Raw genomic sequence first — 19,787 nt, 5'->3', positions numbered from 1 at the left:
ATCTCACTTATTATCAACTCTGTTCAGAGTCAAACTTTATACGAGTACTTGAGTATATTCTAGATGAGATCAAAAGTGACAATGTTCTGATAATTGGGGGATATGAAGATTGAGTTGCTGAGGAATAGTGGCTCCTCTTAAGATTATCTGATTTACTTGCTATGCATGGACTCAAACAATACTTTGATATCCCCTTAAGATAATACAATGGTAGTATATCATGCCTAGTTCATCTATTTGGGAGAACTTTAAGTAGAAACAAAATTCAAGCAGAAGTTCTGCATCAGCCTCTTGGAGATCACTTTCCAATCAGTATTAAAGTACAATTACAAGTACAGCACAAGCACTTTACAACCAAAAACATGTCTTACCCAAGAATTGATTACAGAGTATTGAAACTTAACTTAAGCACTGTCCCTTGGAAAGAAATAGTGATGAAAATGATAACTAGTATTATAAATTTGTTGATATATTTGTTGAAAGGAATGGGATGACCAGGGATCAAGAGGAAACAGTTGGATTTGAAAAGGGTTTTAAAATGAAGAAGCAGAAAGGGAAATGGCCCAAGTCGAGCATGGAGAGATCACATCGAGTGAGTGGTATCAGTGGAACTAGCTGTAGATCCAGAAATGAGCTGTTGTGCTTGTATACAAATGCTAGCAGTATAAGAAACAAGGCAGATGAAATGGTTACACTAATTGCGTCTGTTCACCCAAAGATTGTCGGAATAAGTGCGACATGGTTGGAACATGACGACATCCTGATAGGAATAGAGATGAAAGGGTATGATGTGTTTCGTAAGGACAGAAGGGGTAAAAAGGGAGTGGGAGTGCTATTGATGATAGAGAAAGAGTTATGTCCATTTAAAGTAGAGATGCAAGAGGAAAATAGTGCCGGTGGTTTTGAAGCAGTATGGTGTGAGATAGAGGTGAATGGAATCAAATACTTGGTGGGATGTTGTTATAGACCAGGTAATGAGGATGGTGGTGATAATGAAATGTACAATCAAATTAGTCAAGTAAATAAGAAAAGGGTGATCATTATGGGTGATTTTAATTATGGCAATATAGACTGGAATGATGAGATAGCAACTGGAAGTAAAGAAAATTAGTTTCTTGAGTTTTTGAGGGATAACTACCTCAGACAGTATGTAACAGAGGGCACACGAGGATTGATGGTCTTGGATTTGGTCATCTCATCAGAGGATGTAATTATCAATGAGGTGTCAAATCATCCACCAATTAGTGAGAGTGACCATGAGGTGATTACCTGGGTGGTTGCCAGCAGTGCGAGGACCTCTGTGAGAAAAGGGTATATATGGAACTACAAGGGGGGGGGGGATTATGAAGAGCTCAGGAGACAGCTTGCGGGTGTAGTGTGGAATGAGGAGTTAGCTGGAAAAGAGATCAATGCAGCTTGGGGGATTTTCAAAAAAGGTTTAGTAGATGCAATGTCCAAATGTATTCCAAAGGTGAGAAGGTTGAATAAGGTAGGTGTGAGATGGATGAATAATGAGATTAAGCATGCGATACAGAGAAAAAGGGCATTGTGGAAGCAGCATAAGAGAAGTGGAAATAACCAATTTCATGAGGTCTACAAAGACCAAGCAAGGAGGGTGACTTGTTTGGTAGCTAAAGAGAGGTATGAACAGCAGTTGGCTAATGAAGCCAAAAAGAATCCTAAGGAGTTCTTTTGATATGTAGCCAGCAAAAGAAAGAATAATTATGGAAGGATGATATTGATTGGAGAAAATGGTATAAAGACAGCTGATGCAGAATGTGTGGTGGAGATAACTTAATGAGCAGTTCATAAAGATCTTTCAATCTTGTGAATGGGCCTTCATGGAGGGATTGAGAGCAGTTGATGATGGGGGGGAGAGACTGACTGTAGGTGAGCAAGAGGTGTATGGGGAGTTGAGTAAACTAGATGTTAATAAGGCTGTGGGACTTGATAATATATCACCATGTATTCTGAAAGAATGTGCCATGGAGTTGACACCTGCCATGACATATTTTTTTAATATGAGTCTTGCACTCGGTCAAGTTCCTAAGGAGTGGAAGGAGGGAAAGATTGTGCCACTTCATAAAGGAGGTGATCGAACTCAAGCATCAAATTATAGGCCTATCTGTGTGTCAGGTGCTGTGGTTAAGTTGTTGGAGAAGCTTGTGAGAACTAGCATTCAGAGTTGGGTTGATAACAATGGTATTATCTCTGATGGACAGCATGGATTTGCTAAAGGGAGGTCATGTTTTAGTAATCTACTTATTTATTACAATAAAGTGACTGCTTCCTTGGACAGAAGAAAAGGATACACAGTAATATACTTGGATTTCACAAAGGCTTTTGATAGAGTACCTCATGATAAGTTGACTGTCAAACTAGAGCAGATGGGGTTGGATATTAGATTGGTGCATTGGATTGGAGACTGGCTATCTGATAGGTATCAACAAGTTGTGTATGGGGGAGCGATATCCAGGTAAAGGAAAGTCACTAGTGGAGTGCCTCAGGGGTCTGTTTTAGATCCATTACTGTTTAACTTGTATATTAATGATATGTGTGAAGATTTGGATGGAGATATTCAGTTGTTTGCAGACACATCGCCAAAATTGTTAAGACAACACAAAGGCTTCTGGGAATGATGTGGAGGATACTGACATGTAGAAGTAGGGAGATTCTTGTTCTGTTGTATAAAGCTTTTGATTATTCCACACATGGACTGTTGTGCCCAGATTTGGTCACCCGGTTTTCGGAAGGACAAAGAGATGTTGGAAAGGGTTCAGAGGCAACTGACTAAGGTAGTTTTTAACCTCTGGAATGTCAAATATGAGGAAAGATTGAGAAGATGCAACTTGCAGAGTCTGGTGGAAGGAGGAAGAGGGGAAATATGATAGAGACCTGCAAGTTGGTAAGGGGTTGTTATAGGATCAATGCTGGAGAAGTTTTACAGAGAATAGTGGGAAATCAGGGGAGAACCAGAGGTCATCCCTGGAAACTGTAAAAAGAGGGTGTGAGTATGTGAGTGAGAGGCAGAGTTGTGAATGATTGGAATGCCTTGTCCGTGAATGTGGTGTCTGCAAAGAGTTTGAATGTGTTTAAAACATGGTATGATGAGCTGTGTGTGTGTGTGATAAAAGGACCTCCCAGATGAGTCTTTGACTCCATGAGGTCTTATGGTTGTAATAATAATAATATATATTAAATAGTAAAATACAAGACTCAAAGTTAAAAAAATAGACAGACTGAAAGAAACTAATCCTTGGATTACACAGGAAATCAGATAATACATAAAAATTAGAGATAAAGTGTATAAAAAGTGCAAAAAATTTCCACACAATCAATATTATGAACACAGTTTCAAGTACTATAGAAATATAATACACTATAAATTAAAAGGAAGTAAAAAAAATTAATACTGAATGATATATGCATGTAAACACAAGAAAGATATTTAATTTACCAAATATTTTGGTCTGGAAATAGCAGACCATCCTCAGTGGTATTACAAGAACAGTTTTAAAACATACAAGCTAGAATACTAACAATAGATCATTAAAAATAGAACACACCACGTGATGTTATATCACTAAGTATGAAACAGAATATTTTGAAGTAGAGACATGATGGAAAAAGAAAAAAAAAAATAAATAATGAGTAATCTTGATTAGACTTTCCCAGATTTTTGATATAGATGTACAGTCATTACGATTCAGGTTGGGACAATGGAGCAAGGCCTCCACGCTTTCCTTGAACAAACATTCAAACCTATAACGGGATCTATGCAAGAGGCGAGTCCTGGATCAAAAGATGCTGTGGTCAGTTTCAATCCCGTGTTGAGCCAATCCAGACTTTTCAGGTTTGTTGTGAAGAATGGAGGATTGTCTGTTAATTAAATATCTTTCTTGTGTTTACGTGCATATATCATTCGGTCTTATGTCACAAGTATCCTTAAAACAGCAAATGAATACTGCAGAAATGAATTTCTAAAATGCCAAGGAAACTCCAGAAAAAAATGGAAGTTTGTAAATATATTTATTGGCAAAGATATACATCAGCAAACCCTTCCCATATTTAAATATATCAATGAGAATAGGAAAACAGAAACAAAATTGTATAATTATAATAGAAGACAAAAGCTGAAGAATTCAATAATCACTTTGTCACAGTCAGTGAAAGCATTCTAAGAAATGTTAAACTCACCTTTCTGAATTGCACTCCCAAAAGAATTGATAACTCCATACGTATGAATAATAACTCCATAATAATTCCTTATATAGGCAAAGAATCTTAGGGAGTTTTTTAGATATATGGCAAGCAGGAGGAAGAATGATTATGGTAAGATGATCGTAATGGATGAAAAATGGTAGAATGGTAACTGCTGCAGAAGACATTGCTGAGGTATTTAGTGATCAGTTTATAAGGGTGTTTCATCCTCAGCAGGGTGAAATCATGAGGAACTCGTGTAGAGCACATAGGAGAGGATGGCCTAATTTTAATGAGCAGGAGAAATTTGAGGAAATAAATAACCTTGATGTCAATAAAGCGATAGGATTTGATAACATATCCCCATGCATCTTAAGGGAATGTTCCAGAATACTGGAAGTAGCATTGGCATACCTATGTACATTACAGAATCCCTAATATATACATTTTTAACTTATCACTGATGACAAGCACGTTTCTATCATATTTTAAGATGGCCGTGGTAATACCAATTTATAAAAAGGGAAACAAAAATGACTTGAAAAATTACAGGCCAATCTCCCTTCTACCGGTATTTTTTCAAAAATATTAGAGAAATTGGTATAAATTATACTCATGAAGAATCAATTTAGGTTGAGACAAAAATTTAGCAAAGAACATGCTTTGCTGAACTTTACAAACACAGTTTATATCCATTACCATAAACTAACATTAGCAGTATTTTTAGATCTACACAAAGCTTTGTGTAGATACAAAAAAGAGCGAAGAGATGTTGGAAAGGGTCCACAGGCGACTGACCTTCGCACCATTCCTGGAATTTGTTGTGTTGTCCTCACAATTTTGGCAATGTGTCCCCTAAATTTCAGATTCTTCTCCACTATCACCCCCAAGATCTCTTATTTCCTCCACCTCCAAAAATATATCCCATTTTTGTTTCCCAAATTTTAAAACCTTACATTTTGCAACATTGAATTGGCATCACCATTCCCTCAATCTATTCTAGTCTTCTTGTAAGGTCATAACATCTTCTCTACTCTTCATAGTTTTTTCCAACTTTGTAAACAACTGAATCTGCAAATAACTGAATATCCTTATCCAAATCTTCACCAATATCATTAACACACAAGTTAAACAGCAGTGGCCCTAAAACTGACCCATGAGGCACACACCACTAGTGACTTTCCTCTTTCGGGATGTTGCTCCTTGATACACAAGTTGCTGATGCCTATCAGATAGCAAGGCTCCGATCCAATTCACTAGTCTAATATTCAACGCTAGTTTGACTATCAACTAGTTTGACTAATATTCCCCCCCCCCTCTAGTTTGACTATCAACTTATAATGCGGTAATCTATCAAAAGCCTTTGCATGATCTAAGTATCCCTCTCCTCTATCCGAAGCCATCACTTTATTGTAATAAGTAAGTTGATTACTAAAACATGACCTCCCTTTAGCAAATCCATTATATTCTGCATGGATTCAGAGCACACTACAATATGGTATTTTAAGTTAGTGAGGAATCGATTGTACTATACTGAAACCACTAGTTTTGAATCCAGAATAAAGTAATTCAAATCTTAACCAGAAACAAATACAAGTATACTACAATGTGCAATAAATACACTATACTATCCCTTATATATTTATGTTTATAGGTTCTTGGTATTCATAAAAACACAATAATGAATAAGTAAAAATCAAACAAGATGTTTTCTTCAGTAGACATAAGGGCAAAAAATATACATTCATAAATCAAATAAAGAAGCAATGCATAAATGTTATACTTATTTAGCACCCAAAATACTACCTTTATCAATAAGAAGGGAAAACAATGTAAATAAATACAAAATGCTAACCAAAGAATATTTACACTGGTGTCCCAAACCTAAAAATGAAAGCTATCTAAAGATTACAACTGCAAATCAGCTTTCAGCAATTGCATAACTGATGATTTCAAGCAGAAAGTGGGTATGCATTCAGATTTTCAAATCACACACACAAAGGGATCACGTGGTAGCACTCCATAGGATAAAAGGCAAAAGGCTGCACTAAGCGAATTGTGTTTGAAGGAAGCTCTTTTTGTGAAGGAATAAAGTTGCAAACTTAGATGTCTTGTAATGTCTCAAACACATCATGTAAAAGATGATTTCACTTGGAAAGAATTATTGGAAAGCTGGGAAAAGGCTGCAGAATTACTGATATTGCTAGAGGGCTTGGAATCTCACACAGCATTGTATCTGGTTCTGGACAGCATTTCACACCAATGGAATGTGTTACTGATGTTCAGGCCTGTTCCGTACCAGGGTGCAAAGAGTGTGCAATGAACCTGGGTGGCACAAATTAGGGGTATAATTGAACACATTCATAAAATTTATTTTAATATACATTTCTGTTAATGTGCAGTATAAGAAAATGATTCGTAACGTGTTATTTTACTTTGGTATCTTTTATTTTTTAATGGAAGGGGACATAAAAAGTTTGCACCCAGGAGGTGCAAACCCACTGAACGGTCCTACTGACATTTGCTAAGAAGTTGCCTCCTTGCTCAACCATAGTGTATGAAGACATATTTTTGGTTGTAACAGCAAAATGTAATTGACACACTACAGCAGGCCAGCTTGCAGTTTAGCTCCATTCAAGCACAGGTATGAGGATATCTTGGCAAACTATGCCTAGGCATATAGGCCTGTCTGTGTCCCTTAATCTGGGAAACTACATAGGAGCACTGTGCCCTATTTATTGTTATTATTATTCAGGCCTCCATGGAGTCAAGAGACTCATCGTGTGAGGTCCTTCCTAGGGAACACAACGTCTATCATACCACTCCTTGAACTCATGACCGTTCTTGCTCTCAACCCACTCTATCAGGCAATGCATTCCATGGTTCAACCACCCTCCATACAAAGAAACCACTCCTCACCCTATTGCTCACAGCTTCCTTTTGTACCTTCCAAGGATGGCCCTTGTCATTGCTCCTTCCTATTGCTCCACCAAGTGAAAGACCTCCCCAGTGTCCACCCTGTAACTGCCTCTCAACAGTTTAAAAGTCTTGATCATATCACCTCTCCTTCTATCCACCAAACTCTGCAGTTTGGTGGATAGAAGGAGAGGTGATATGATCAAGAGGTGATCCACATTCCCTCAGCCGATCCTCATAATTAACATTGTACAGTCCTGAAACCATCTTTGTTATCCACCTCTGCACCCTCTTCACAGTTAATCAAATCCTGGGGACCGATTTTGAGAACAATAGTCTAAGTGTGGTCTGATCAGGATCTTATACAATGGAATGATAACTTTTCTATCTCTGCAGGTCAGCATCCATCTCAGTATTGCAGCAATCCTCTGGGTTACCTTCACCACCTTTGCAATATGCCCCCTGAATTTCAGTTTTCTATGGATCATCACTCCCAGATCTCTTGTCTCCCTTACTTCCTCCAGTACTGCTCCTCCGATTGAGTATGCAGCCGCAAATCGATGTATCCCAAACTTCAAGACTACATTTTGCTGCATTAAACCGACCCCCATTCATTTGCCCCTCTGTCTAGTTTATTCAAATTTTCTTGAAGGGCTGAAAATTCTGTACTATTACTAATAACCCTTTCCAACTTCACATCATAGGCAAACAACTGAATATTCCCTTGCATTCCATTGACAGTGTCATTGATATAAAGGTTAAACAACATAGGTACCATACTGAGCCCTGTGGAACTCCCTAAGTTGTAACCTTCTGCTTTCTTCTTATTGCACCACCATACACAACTCTGATACCTATCAGACAGCCAATCCTGAATCCAGTTGACTAAACTGACATCTAAACCCATGTGCTGTGACTTAAATATCAGCTCATCATGTGGCACCCTGTCAAATGCCTTTGCAAAATAAAAAAAAAAATGGCAGGATATGCCTTTCCCCTCATCAACTGCTCTTGTCACTTTATTATAAAAGACAATCACGTTACTTAAGCAAGAGCATCCCTTAACAAATCCATGTTGATTCTCACAGATAACATTACCCTCATCTGCCCAATGCTGTATATAGTCGCTCACTAATTTCACCAAGACCTTAACAACTACTGATGACACCCACACACCCACACACATACACACACACACACACACACTTCGAGTCTACTACTCGAAGTGTCTGTGTGTGTGTATTCCCTTATGCAATGCCACTATCTTGCCTTCATTCTTCCTTGGGTATCTTTCCCGTAGCCAGACTTTCCTTGAAAAGCCAGGTCAAAGGAGCTGTCAGTTCTTTAGCACATTCTCTCAAAACCCGTGGTGAAATACCATCCAGTCCAACAGCTTTACTGAGACCCAGAGTACTCAGTATTCGGAACACAATCTCCTCTTGAACCTCTAAACCTCGAACCTGCCCTATCCCTCTAGTATTAAAACTGACTCCTCCAGGATGGAAATACTCCAATAAAGTGTTCATTGAACAATTCCACTATGTCCTCTGCACCAGTCACTCTATTCCAATTTTTATCCCACAATATCATTCTTCCACAATCATTTCTCCTCTTACTGGCCACATAGCTGAAAAATTCCCTAGAATTTTCTTTGGATCTTAGTGCCAAGCTCTTCTTATATTCCAGTTTTGGTTTCCTCACCATACTAGTCACTCTCTTGGCCTATATCTTATATTCCTCATGCATTTTTACTCTCTGCCCCTCTCCTTATATCTCTTCCATAATCTCTTTTTTGCCTGCAGTTCTTGTTTGATATTGTTTGTCATCCACTTTACACCAAATTGTGTCTGCTTTTTTACTCATGGAATACACTTACTATTGCTGCTAACAAATATTCCTTCATGGAATATTGTTTCCCATTGCCAGGATATCATCCTAATGATATCCTGGCCTTCCAATTCCACCCTCCATGGATCATCACTCCATGGAACTACCCCAAGTTGATATCTAAGACTATTATAATCACCCACCTTATAATTCCACATATGTTTCCTTTTCTTTGATACTTCTGCATGTTTATTCATCTTCCATGTCAAAACCACATGGTCACTCTCTCCAGTTGGGGGGGAAGAGATGTCATCTCAGTTATTACCAGCTCTTCTGATGCTATGACCAAATCCAAAACTCCCGATCCTCTTGTTCTTCCCTCTATTACATTTTGCCTGTTGTCCCTCAAGAATTCTAGAAATTCCATTCCCTTATTACTACATGCATTTTCCTTTTCCCAGCTTTTACTGCTGTAGTTAAAATCTCCCATAACAATCATTCTTCTTGCATTTGCCAAGCTCAACTGCATGAACATCTCCTGCTCCCCACCCTCTGCTCCTTTGCTTATAGAAACACCCCACTAAATATCCTGCCTTTCCCACCTCTACCTCACACCATATGCTTTCAAAACCATTAGTATCACTGCCTTCCAAAGCCTCCACTCTTAGAGGACATAAGTCATCATGAGCAGTACTGCACCACCACTTTTTTCCCATCCTATCCTGCCCAAAAAATTCTGTACCCTGCTACTTCTATTCCTGTTATTATATCATCTTCCATCAACCACGTCTCAGTGATATCAATAATCTTTGGCCCGGCTGATGCTATCAGCGCCACCAATTCATCTCTTTTATTCCGTATACTCCTGGCATTAGTATAAAGCATAAAAATGTCACTGCTTCTATACTTATCATTATCCCATCTAGACCCCACTGGACTCACTGTTACCTGATGTCATCCCGCTTCCCCCAAGTGTATCTGCTCTCCAGCCTTTTGGCTGGAGAGCAGATACACTAACCACTCAGCCAACCAGGCCAATAACACATATATTTTAGGTAACACACATGATTATTCAAAATTTTGTTGTATAATGTGAACTTCAGAATAAGGAATTTAGAATTAATTAAAAAAAAAAAAAGAAATGAGTGCAATGCACAGGACAAGAAGCAGCATTCTGAAATGGCAAAATGATATCAATAGATGATAGGAACTTACTGGCATAGAAAAAGCCATATAGAGAGGTGTGAAGTAATTTGGGGACATCGTCATCCAATAAAAAATGATGGTACAACATGACAAAATTTCATGCTGGCTGGAGCGTCGCCTGGTTAAACAAGGCCCCCGTTGTTTTCGCCAGGAAACCAGGGCGAACAGCGAAAAGTCAGCTACTGGAACAAATCTGAAAACACACCCCAACTGAACATCACCAGAGTTAAAGATCGGTACTATCAACATAAGAAGCCTGAATGGCAAAGAAATGGAGCTAGCTGAGGAATTAGGTAAGTACCAGATCGACATAATAGGGGTGACTGAAACAAAAAAGACCAAAACTGGTAAGATCTTTCTGAGCAATAAATACAAAATGTTATATTCAGGCAATGACAATCAAGGAAAAGGAGTAGCCATAGTATTCAACACAAAATACAAGGCTAATCTTCTTGAATGGCAGTCAGCCTCAAGTAGAGTAATATGGGCAAATATGAGAATGGGAAACTGGACAATGAGACTTATTTGTGCCTATTGTCCCACAGAAGGTTCTACTAAGGTAGAAGTGGAGGAATTTTTTGACGATCTAGAAAAAGCAACTGACACAATGAAAAAGGAAAAGTTGGTCCTTGGTGGGGATCTAAATAGCAGAGTAGCAAATGATTGTGAGACATACAAAAATATTTTGGGAAAATTTGGAGAAAAGAGCAAAGCTAATAATAATGGCAAATATTTATTGGATTTCTGCTCAGGACATGGACTGGTTATTACTAATACCATGTTCCAACATAAAAATGTGTACAAATTCACATGGAGCGAAGAGGCAAGGAATAAGAAAAGTCTCGTTGACTATGTTATTGTTGATAGTGATGTTTTCTCCCTGGTGCAGGACACCAGAGTGTACAGAGGATTTGAATTTGGAAGTGATCATTCTTTAGTCTTGAGCAGGATAAAATTGAATTTCATATTGCATGTATTACATGTAAGAATTACTTGTAAGAAAGTTTTAAAGTGAATAAAAGTTGAGTAGCTCTCAGATGTGAACTGTAGACTAAAATACACAAAGATTATTGATGAAAAAATGAAAGAGTTTGAGAACAGGAATCAAACCTTGGAGATTCAGTGGCAAGCCTTGAAGAAGGCCCTGATTGATTCAGCTAGAGAGGCATGTGGTGAAGTTGTCTGCAAGGAGAGAAAAATTAGAACTCCATAGTGGACAGAGGAAGTTAAAGAGGCAGTGAAGGAAAAGAAGAAAGCCTATCAAAAGTTCCTGGCAAATAAGTCAGCTTGTGCTCTTAGAGAATACAGAGACAAATGGAAGAATGCTAAACACTGTGTCAAACTAGCTAAACAAAAGTAATGGGAGGACTTTGGCAAGAATATAGAAAATAAATATCAAGAAGGTGGCAAAATATTCTGGAGGTTGTTGAAGAAGCTTAGGAATGGAGGAAAGAGTGCTATAAAAGGAGTTAGAGATGATAAAGGTGACATGAAAACGGGAGAAAAAGATATCCTTGAAGTATGGAGTAATTACTTTGAAAAACTGCTAAATGAAACAAGCAGTGATGACAGCACAGTGGTAAAACACACTGACCAGGCATGCATCTAAATATATCCCAATAGCATTATATAAGCTAAACTGTAATGGCTCTACCATTGCGGAATATCATTAGTCAACTTTACTCATGTGGGATACTCTTTTCCCCATACTCAACTTGCTAATAGCCATATCAGAGAGCCAATCTTCTATCCACCTCACTGATCTCTTATTTAACTCTATCCATCTCAATTCAAATAATAACTTGCCATGTAGCAAAAAGCAATCAGACAACATGAAGATTAGATTTGGCATGTAACAATCTATCAGTCTTTTGCAAAATTTAAATGTATATTAGTATATAACCCTTGTCCAATACATTTGGCATTTGTAAGACAAGAATATTGCTAATAACATAGCCTCCTCTGTTGTACTATATGAATTAATGCATTGGATACTTTATTTTTATCCAGAATTTTAAAATATACGTGTTTTTTCCTTTTCAATAGTTTTATTTTCTGCTCTTGGGGATACATTCTGTCAAGACTGGTTCCTACAACGGAAATACACAATTTGTGCAACAGGAATATGTCTAATACTTCCAATGTGCTACTTCCAGAGGTTAGACTTTCTGAAGTATGCTGGGTAAGTAAAACTGAAAGCAAATTATGATTTATAATCAGAATGCTTCCTAATAATAATATTATTATTAATCTGGAACTCTATTGGACCATATGACTCATTGTGGAAAGTCTGCCTTAGACAACGCAGTTTATCATATAGCTCCTTAAATTCATTTATTGTTTGCACTTCCATCACTCTCTTGAGCAGTACATTTCATGATCTTACCACTCTCCATGCAAAAAAATATACTTCTTACCCTCGTAGTCACTACTTCCTTTCTCAACTTCTAGTGATGGTCTGTTGTTCTTGTTCTTGCTCTTTTCCCCTTGTTCTACCATATGAAAAATCTCTCTGTGTCAATCTGGTAAATAACTTCTCAACAGCTTAAATTTCTTAATAATATTACCCCTTTGTCTTCTGTCTACCAAACTATGTAGATTGCATGCTCCCAATCTATTCTCATAACCACTCTTCTGCAGTCCCAATATAATTTTTGTTACTCACTTCTGTTTTCTCTCTCTCTCTCTCTCTCTCTCTCTACAGTTACTTCATATCCTTTAAATCCCAGTGATATAAAGGAGAGGAGTTTTGTCATTGTCAGCTCGGCTTGGCCTAAAATTATAGGCGTCATTGAGATTTGGTTGACAGGACAGAAGCTGGGATATTGCTGATGATAGCTGAAGAACTTCAACCAACAAAAATAGAAGCTAAGAAGGCTTGGGGCGATGGTTCATTTGAGGCTATCTGGGTGCAAAATACAAACCAATAAGACAAAATATATTGTTGGTTGTAGCTATAATCTGGGGGGGGGGTCTGCAGGAAGATGTGGATGCCATACACTGGCAGATTAGCTCAATGAGTGGTGTAGGCCAAGCAGTTATGGAGAACTTTAACTACGAGGACGTGGCAAGATGGAAGCAGAATTTATACAGTTAAATTTACTAACTAAGTAACTTAATATAAGTTACTAAGAGATAATTACCTGAAACAACATGTTATGGAGAGGACCAGGGGTTTGAGAATGTTGGATCTGGTAATAGAATCACAAGAGCTATCCATAACCATGGTAGACACCCTATTTCAAGTCAGGGAAAGTGACCTTGCAGTCTTGTTCTGGGAGGTTACTAAACATGTGGAATTCCCTGTTGAGAGGGTTCATGTTGAACTGTAAAGCTGGTAATAATGACAGACTTAGGCGGCTTCTTGGAGCAGTGGCATGGCTTAAGAAGCTACAAAGAAAGAATGGTAGTTGTGCATAGGAAGTGGTCAGGTATAGTTTGAGAGAAATACTCATGCATGGTCAAGAGGATAGACCCAGTGGTGGTTAAGTGGTTGAGTAGAGATATAAAGCAGGTGCTGCAAAAAAGGAAAACATTGTGGGAGAAATACAAAGAAAAAAGATTATCAGCATACTTGGAGGCAGTGCAAAGTGCAAGCAAGAAGTTTGAGCAATATGGCAAGAAAGGCCAAATCAGACAAAATAGGTCTAAATAGGTCAAAATAAATCTAAAACAGTTTTTTCATTATGGATAAATTAAGAGGAAGAATCACTATGGAGTGATGACTTTAATCAATGCTGATGGCAGGAAGGTGACAAGCAGGAGAAATAGCTGAGTTGCTGAATGATTATCTTGCATTGGTGTATCATCCAAGTGGAAACTTTGCATTTGCTGATAGGACAGACTGATTTCAGAATTGAAGTAGATAAACAGAAGGTGCTCAGCATATTGAAATATATCAGTGTGAATATAGAAGTGGGACTGGATGGTATGTTGGCTTGTGTGTGTCATGTGAATATGCAAGATAATTGGCAGTGCCACTGACAATTAGATTAAACAGCTTTTGACAAAGTTGTTTAATCTAAGTCTCAGCTCTGGCAAGGTCCCAATGTTTTATTACATTTTTTTTTATGTTGGGTCCATACATGAGAGGTTGCTAGATCAACCTATAGTACATTAGTACCGTGTATGGGTTAGGAAAGAAGGTACATGTTTCACATTAGATTTGAATGACTGTAAATTGTATTCCCTAGGGAACACATCAAGGGGAAGACTGTTCCATAGTATAGCGGTTGCAGGGATGAAGGAGGAGAAGAAACTGGTTCTATGGGTTTCGAGGTGCACTGTGTAGGGATGTTGAGTAGCAGCTGCATGTGTTCCAATGAGCATAGTACTAAGTGGGGGAATTATTGATGCTATTTCGTATGACCATTTTCCATGGAAATATTTGTAGAAGACACATAGTGCAGAGACCAATCGTCTGTGTGAAATTTGGGGGGAGTGAGTTGGTAAGAGATGGGTCATTAATAAGTCTGATTGCTCTCCTCTGTATGGAGTCGAGCAATTTGAAGGAGCTTTTGGGGGCCCCACTCCATATGTGGGAACAGTATTCGATGGCTGGGTGGATTTGTGATTTGTATAAGGTTAATAGCTGTTCAATGATGAAATAATGTCTTGAGTGAAAGAGAAATCTTAGTTTTTTAGAAGCTGAGTTATTATGTGTGTATGCCAGGAGAGGCTTGATGATAGGGTAATTCCAAGAAGAGAAATCTCAGATTGTCTGGAAATTTGGGTATTGTCAAAAATAATACTGGGAGAAACTGGTTCTTTTTTATGAGAAATGAGACAGTACTGGGTTTTATTTGCATTGAAATTGACTAGGTTATCTGAACCCTATTAGAGGATGGCTTGGAGGTCTGAATTAAGGGAAGTGGTGGTTGCTGATCTAAGTCGAGGTGAGTTGTGTGGAGTAAAGTTTATCAAAAGAAAGGGTGAGTGCAATGTGATGTCATCTGCAAAACTGTGTATTGGGTTGGAGGTAAGCTGAAGTAGGTCATTGATATATAGTAGGAAGAGGATTGGCGAGAGGACAGAACCTTGAGGAATCCCAGCATTAGTTGAATGGTGAGAGGATAAGGAGCCATCCACCACCACCACCACCACACACAGTGAGTGTCCAGATAGAAAGCTGGCAATCCAATTACAGAGGTCTTGAGATAGACCAAACAATAGCAGTTTGCTTTGTTCTTTTTGTGGCAGACCTGGTCAAACGCCTTGGAAATATCAAGTCCAACCACTTGAGATTTATTATTATTATTATTCAGGCCTCCATGGAGTCAAGACTCATCGTGGGAGGTCCTTCCTAAGAAACACAAAGTCTATCAAGACTCATTGAGGGGAGGTCCCCCCCTAAGAAACACAAAGTCTATCATACCACTCCTTGAACTCATTGACCGTTCTCACTCTCACCATTCCATTAGGCAATGCATTCCATGGTTCAACCACCCTCCATGCAAAGAAACCACTCCTCACCCTCTTGCTCACAGTTTCCTTTCGTAACTTCCAGGGATATGGCCTCTTGTCATCACTCCTTACCGCTGTTCAACTAAGCGAAAGAACTCCCCAGTGTCAACCCTGTAACCACCTCTCAACAGTTTAAAAGTCTCAATCATATCACCTCTCCTTCTTCTATCCACCAAACTCTGCAGTCCACATTCCCTCAGCCGATCCTCATAACAATCCTTGTACAGTCCTGAAACCATCTTTGTTATCTGCCTTTGTACCCTTTCCATAGTTAATTTATCCCCTTCAAATCTTGGGGACCAAATCTGAGAACAATAGTTCAAGTGTGGTCTGAGCAGGGTCTTATACAACGGAATGATAACGCTTTTATCTCTGCAGGTCAGTGTCCTTCTCATTATTGTAGCAATCCTCTGTGTTACCTTTGCCATCTTTGCAATATGTGCCCTAAATTTCAGGTTTCTATCATTCATCAACCCCAAGATCTCTTGTCTCCCCTACTTCCTCCAGTATAATTCCTCCCATAGAGTATGCAGTGTCCCATCGATGTTTCCCAAACCTCAAGATCTTACATTTTGCTGCATTAAACTGACACCCCCATTCATTTGCCCATCTATCTAGCTTATTCAAATCCTCTTGCAGGGCTACCACATCTGCACTATTACTAATAATCCTTCCCAGCTTCGCATCATCTGCAAACAACTGAATATCCCCTTGCAATCCACTGACAATGTCATTGATATAAAGGTTAACAATATAGGTTCCCAGTACTGAGCCCTGTGGGACCCCACTTGTAACCCTCTGCTTCCTTGAAACTGCCCCATCATACACAACTCTCTGATAATACCTATCGGACAGCCAATCCTGAATCCAGTTGACCAATCTGACATGCAGACCCATGTGTTGCAACTTAAATATCAGCTTATCATGTGGCACTCTGTCAAATGCCTTCGCTAAGTCTAAGAAAATGGCAGTATATGCCTTTCCCTCATCTAATGTTCTTGTAACTTTATCATAAAAGGCTAGCATATTGTTAAAACATGAGCGCCCCTTCACAAATCCATGTTGACTCTCACAGATAACATTACCCTCAGGTAATGTTATCTGAGGGTAATGCTGTATACGGTCCTTCGCTACTTTCTCCAAGATCTTATTAACTACTGATGACACACAAACTGGTCTATAAGTAGACACTTCCAGTCTGCTACCACTCTTATGCAATGGCACTATCTTACCTTCCTTCCATGGGCACCTTTCCAGCAGCCAGACTTTCATTGAAAAGCCAGGTCAAAGGCACTGTTAGTTCGCTAGCACATTCTCTCAAAACTCGTGGTGAAATACCATCCAGTCCCACAGCTTTACTGACATCCAGAGTACTCAGTATTTGAAACACACTTTCCTCCTGTACCTCTAAACTTTGAACCTGCCCTATCCCTCTAGCATTAAAACTGACTCCTCCAGGATGAAATACTCCAATAAAGTGTTCATTGAACAATTCTGCTATGTCTGCTGCATCAGTCACTCTATTCCCATTTTTATCCCACAATATCATTCTTCCACAGTCATTTCTCCTCCTACTGGCCACATATTTAAAATATTCCCTAGGATTTTCTTTGGATCTTAGGGCTAATCTCCTCTCATATTCCAGTTTCATCTTCCTTACCATACTAGTCACTCTTCTGGCCTGTGTCTTATACTCTTCATGCATCTTCTCTTCTCCTGTCTCCTTATATCTCTTCCACAGCCTCTTTTTCTCATGCAATTCCTGTTTAATATTGTTTGTCATCCACTTTACTCCAAATTGTGTCCTCTTGTTCACTCATGGTATACAACTTACCATTGCTGCTAACAAATATTCTTTCATAATTTCCCACGCACTAATGATATCCCGCCTTCCAATTCCTTCCTCCATGAAACTTCCCCAAGTTGATGTTTTAGACTATTATAATCACCTGCCTTATAATTCCACATACGTTCCTGTCTTTTTGATACTCCTGCATGTCTATTCATTTTCCAGGTCAAAACCATATCGGCACTCTCTCCAACTGGTGGGGGAGATGTCATCTCAGTTATTATCAACTCTTCTGATGCTATAACCAAATCCAAAATTCTTGAACCTTTTGTTCCCTCTATTACATGTTGCCTAAGACATTTGTCCCTTAAGAATTCTAGAAATTCCATTCCCCGTATTGCTACATGCATCTCCCCCTCCCCAATCATTCTTCTTGCACTTGCCAAACCCAACTGTCTAAACATTTCCTGGTCCCCACCCTCTGTACTCCTGGGTCTGTAACAACACCCCCCACTATATATCATGTCTTACCCACCTCTACCTCACACCATATGCTTTCAAAATCATTAATGTCACTGCCTTCCAAAGTCTCCACTCTTAGAGGACATAGGTCATCACTAATCATAAGCAGTACTCCACCACCACACTTACCCTTCCTATCCTGCTGTACCCAGCGACTTCTATTCCTGTTATTATATTCTCTTCTATCAACCACGTCTCAGTGATCCCAATAATTTTTGGCCGGGCTTATGCTATCTGCACCACCAATTCCTCTCCCTTATTCCAGATACTCTTTGCATTAGTATATAGCATATATTGCCATTGTTTCTATACCCAGCATTATCCCCTCTAGACTCCACTGGGCTCAGTGTTACCCATTGTCATCCCGCTTCTCCCAAGTACCCATTCCCACAAGAGGCCACCCCTGCGACCATCCTCCCTCCCTGGGACACACACACACTGACTTTTTCAGAACAGCAATCTCTCCAGATGCTTACGTCCTTCCTCATTCAAATGTAAGTGGTCTCTTGCATACAATTCCTCTCTGCCCTCAAACGCACTTCAAGCATCCACATATTCCAGTCCTCTCTTGTCACACATTCTAGCTATTATGTCATTCAATATTACCTCTTCTGCTCAGTTCGTCATTATTATACCTAGGCAACACACACACTATCTTTCCTCATGTCTTCTTTCGTACCACCTCAAGCAAGAATCTCATATCTCTTGCTGCCCTATTTACACCACCACTCAAGTCATTTGTTCCTATCATCACAATCATCTCATCCACCCTTTCACCTCTCTTAATTGCCATAGCCACTCTTTCTATTGTTCCTCCTGACAAACACTCCTCACGCATCCTATCTTGAACACCACGGATCATTGAGTCGCAATACATTATACCTCTTACCATTCCCTCTCTCCTACTGTTTCCATTTTCTCCTCTTCTAGCACTCTCCCATACTGCTCTCTTATTCCATTCTCTCCTCTTCTATCACTGCCATACCTCTCTCTCTCATTCTGTCTTCCTACTGTTTCCATTCGCTCCTCTTCTAGCACTCCCATGCCTCTCTCTCTCATTCCGTCTCTCCTACTGTTTCCATTCTCTCCTCTTCTTTCATTCTCATAGGTCTCTCTCCTTCCCTCTCCTCTACTGCTATTCTCTCTTCTACCATTCCCATACCTCTCTCTCCTACTGTTTCCATTCTCTCCTACTGTTTCCATTCTCTCCTCCTCTAGCACTCCCATACCTCTCTCCTACTGTTTCCATTTTCTCCTCTTCTAGCACTCCCATACTGCTCTCTCATTCCATTCTCTCCTCTTCTAGCACTGCCATACCTCTCTCTCATTCCGTCTCTCCTACTGTTTCCATTCTCTCCTCCTCTAGCACTCCCCTGCCTCTCTCTCCTACTGTTTCCATTCTCTCCTCTTCTAGCACTGCCATACCTCTCTCCTACTGTTTCCATTTTCTCCTCTTCTAGCACTCTTCCATATTGCTCTCTTATTCCATTCTCTCCTCTTCTAGCACTGCCATACCTCTCTCTCATTCCGTCTCTCCTACTGTTTCCATTCTCTCCTACTGTTTCTATTCTCTCCTCTTCTAGCATTCGCATACCTCTCTCTCCTGTTTCCATTCTTTCCATTTCCATTTCCATATCCAATTTAATTCTCTCCTCTTTTATCAATCACAAATTTCTCTCCTCTCCTATTATTCGCAAAACTCTCTCTCTCTCTCTCTCTCACCTATTTGCCTCACTCCGATTTGCCTTGCATTTATCTCTTCCATTCTTCTAATCTCATCTTTCATGCTTATCATACTTCTCCCAAGATATTCCACCTCCCCTTTCATCTCCTTTATCTCCTTCTGCAGGTCAGTCACTCTAAA

The 19,787-nt window shown here is 39.3% G+C and overlaps 1 protein-coding gene across 2 annotated transcripts in view; it reads left to right on the top strand.

Moving 5' to 3' along the window:
* LOC150103206 (sodium-coupled neutral amino acid transporter 7-like) overlaps positions 1–19,787 on the top strand; it is a 176,388-nt gene that overhangs the window by 88,771 nt on the left and 67,830 nt on the right. For both annotated transcript variants that reach the window (XM_090398256.1, XM_090398257.1), the window contains one exon: positions 12,196–12,331. In XM_090398256.1, the coding sequence (XP_090254382.1) occupies positions 12,196–12,331 (136 nt within the window). The remainder of the gene's footprint in view (positions 1–12,195; positions 12,332–19,787) is intronic.

This window comes from Typopeltis vanoorti, chromosome 9 (assembly GCF_054136105.1).
Source record: "Typopeltis vanoorti isolate ZY-2024b chromosome 9, IOZ_Tvanoo_1.0, whole genome shotgun sequence".
Lineage (NCBI taxonomy): Eukaryota > Metazoa > Arthropoda > Arachnida > Uropygi > Thelyphonidae > Typopeltis > Typopeltis vanoorti.
Note: the sequence above shows the minus strand (reverse complement) of the source record. Positions and strands in the feature narration are given on the sequence as shown.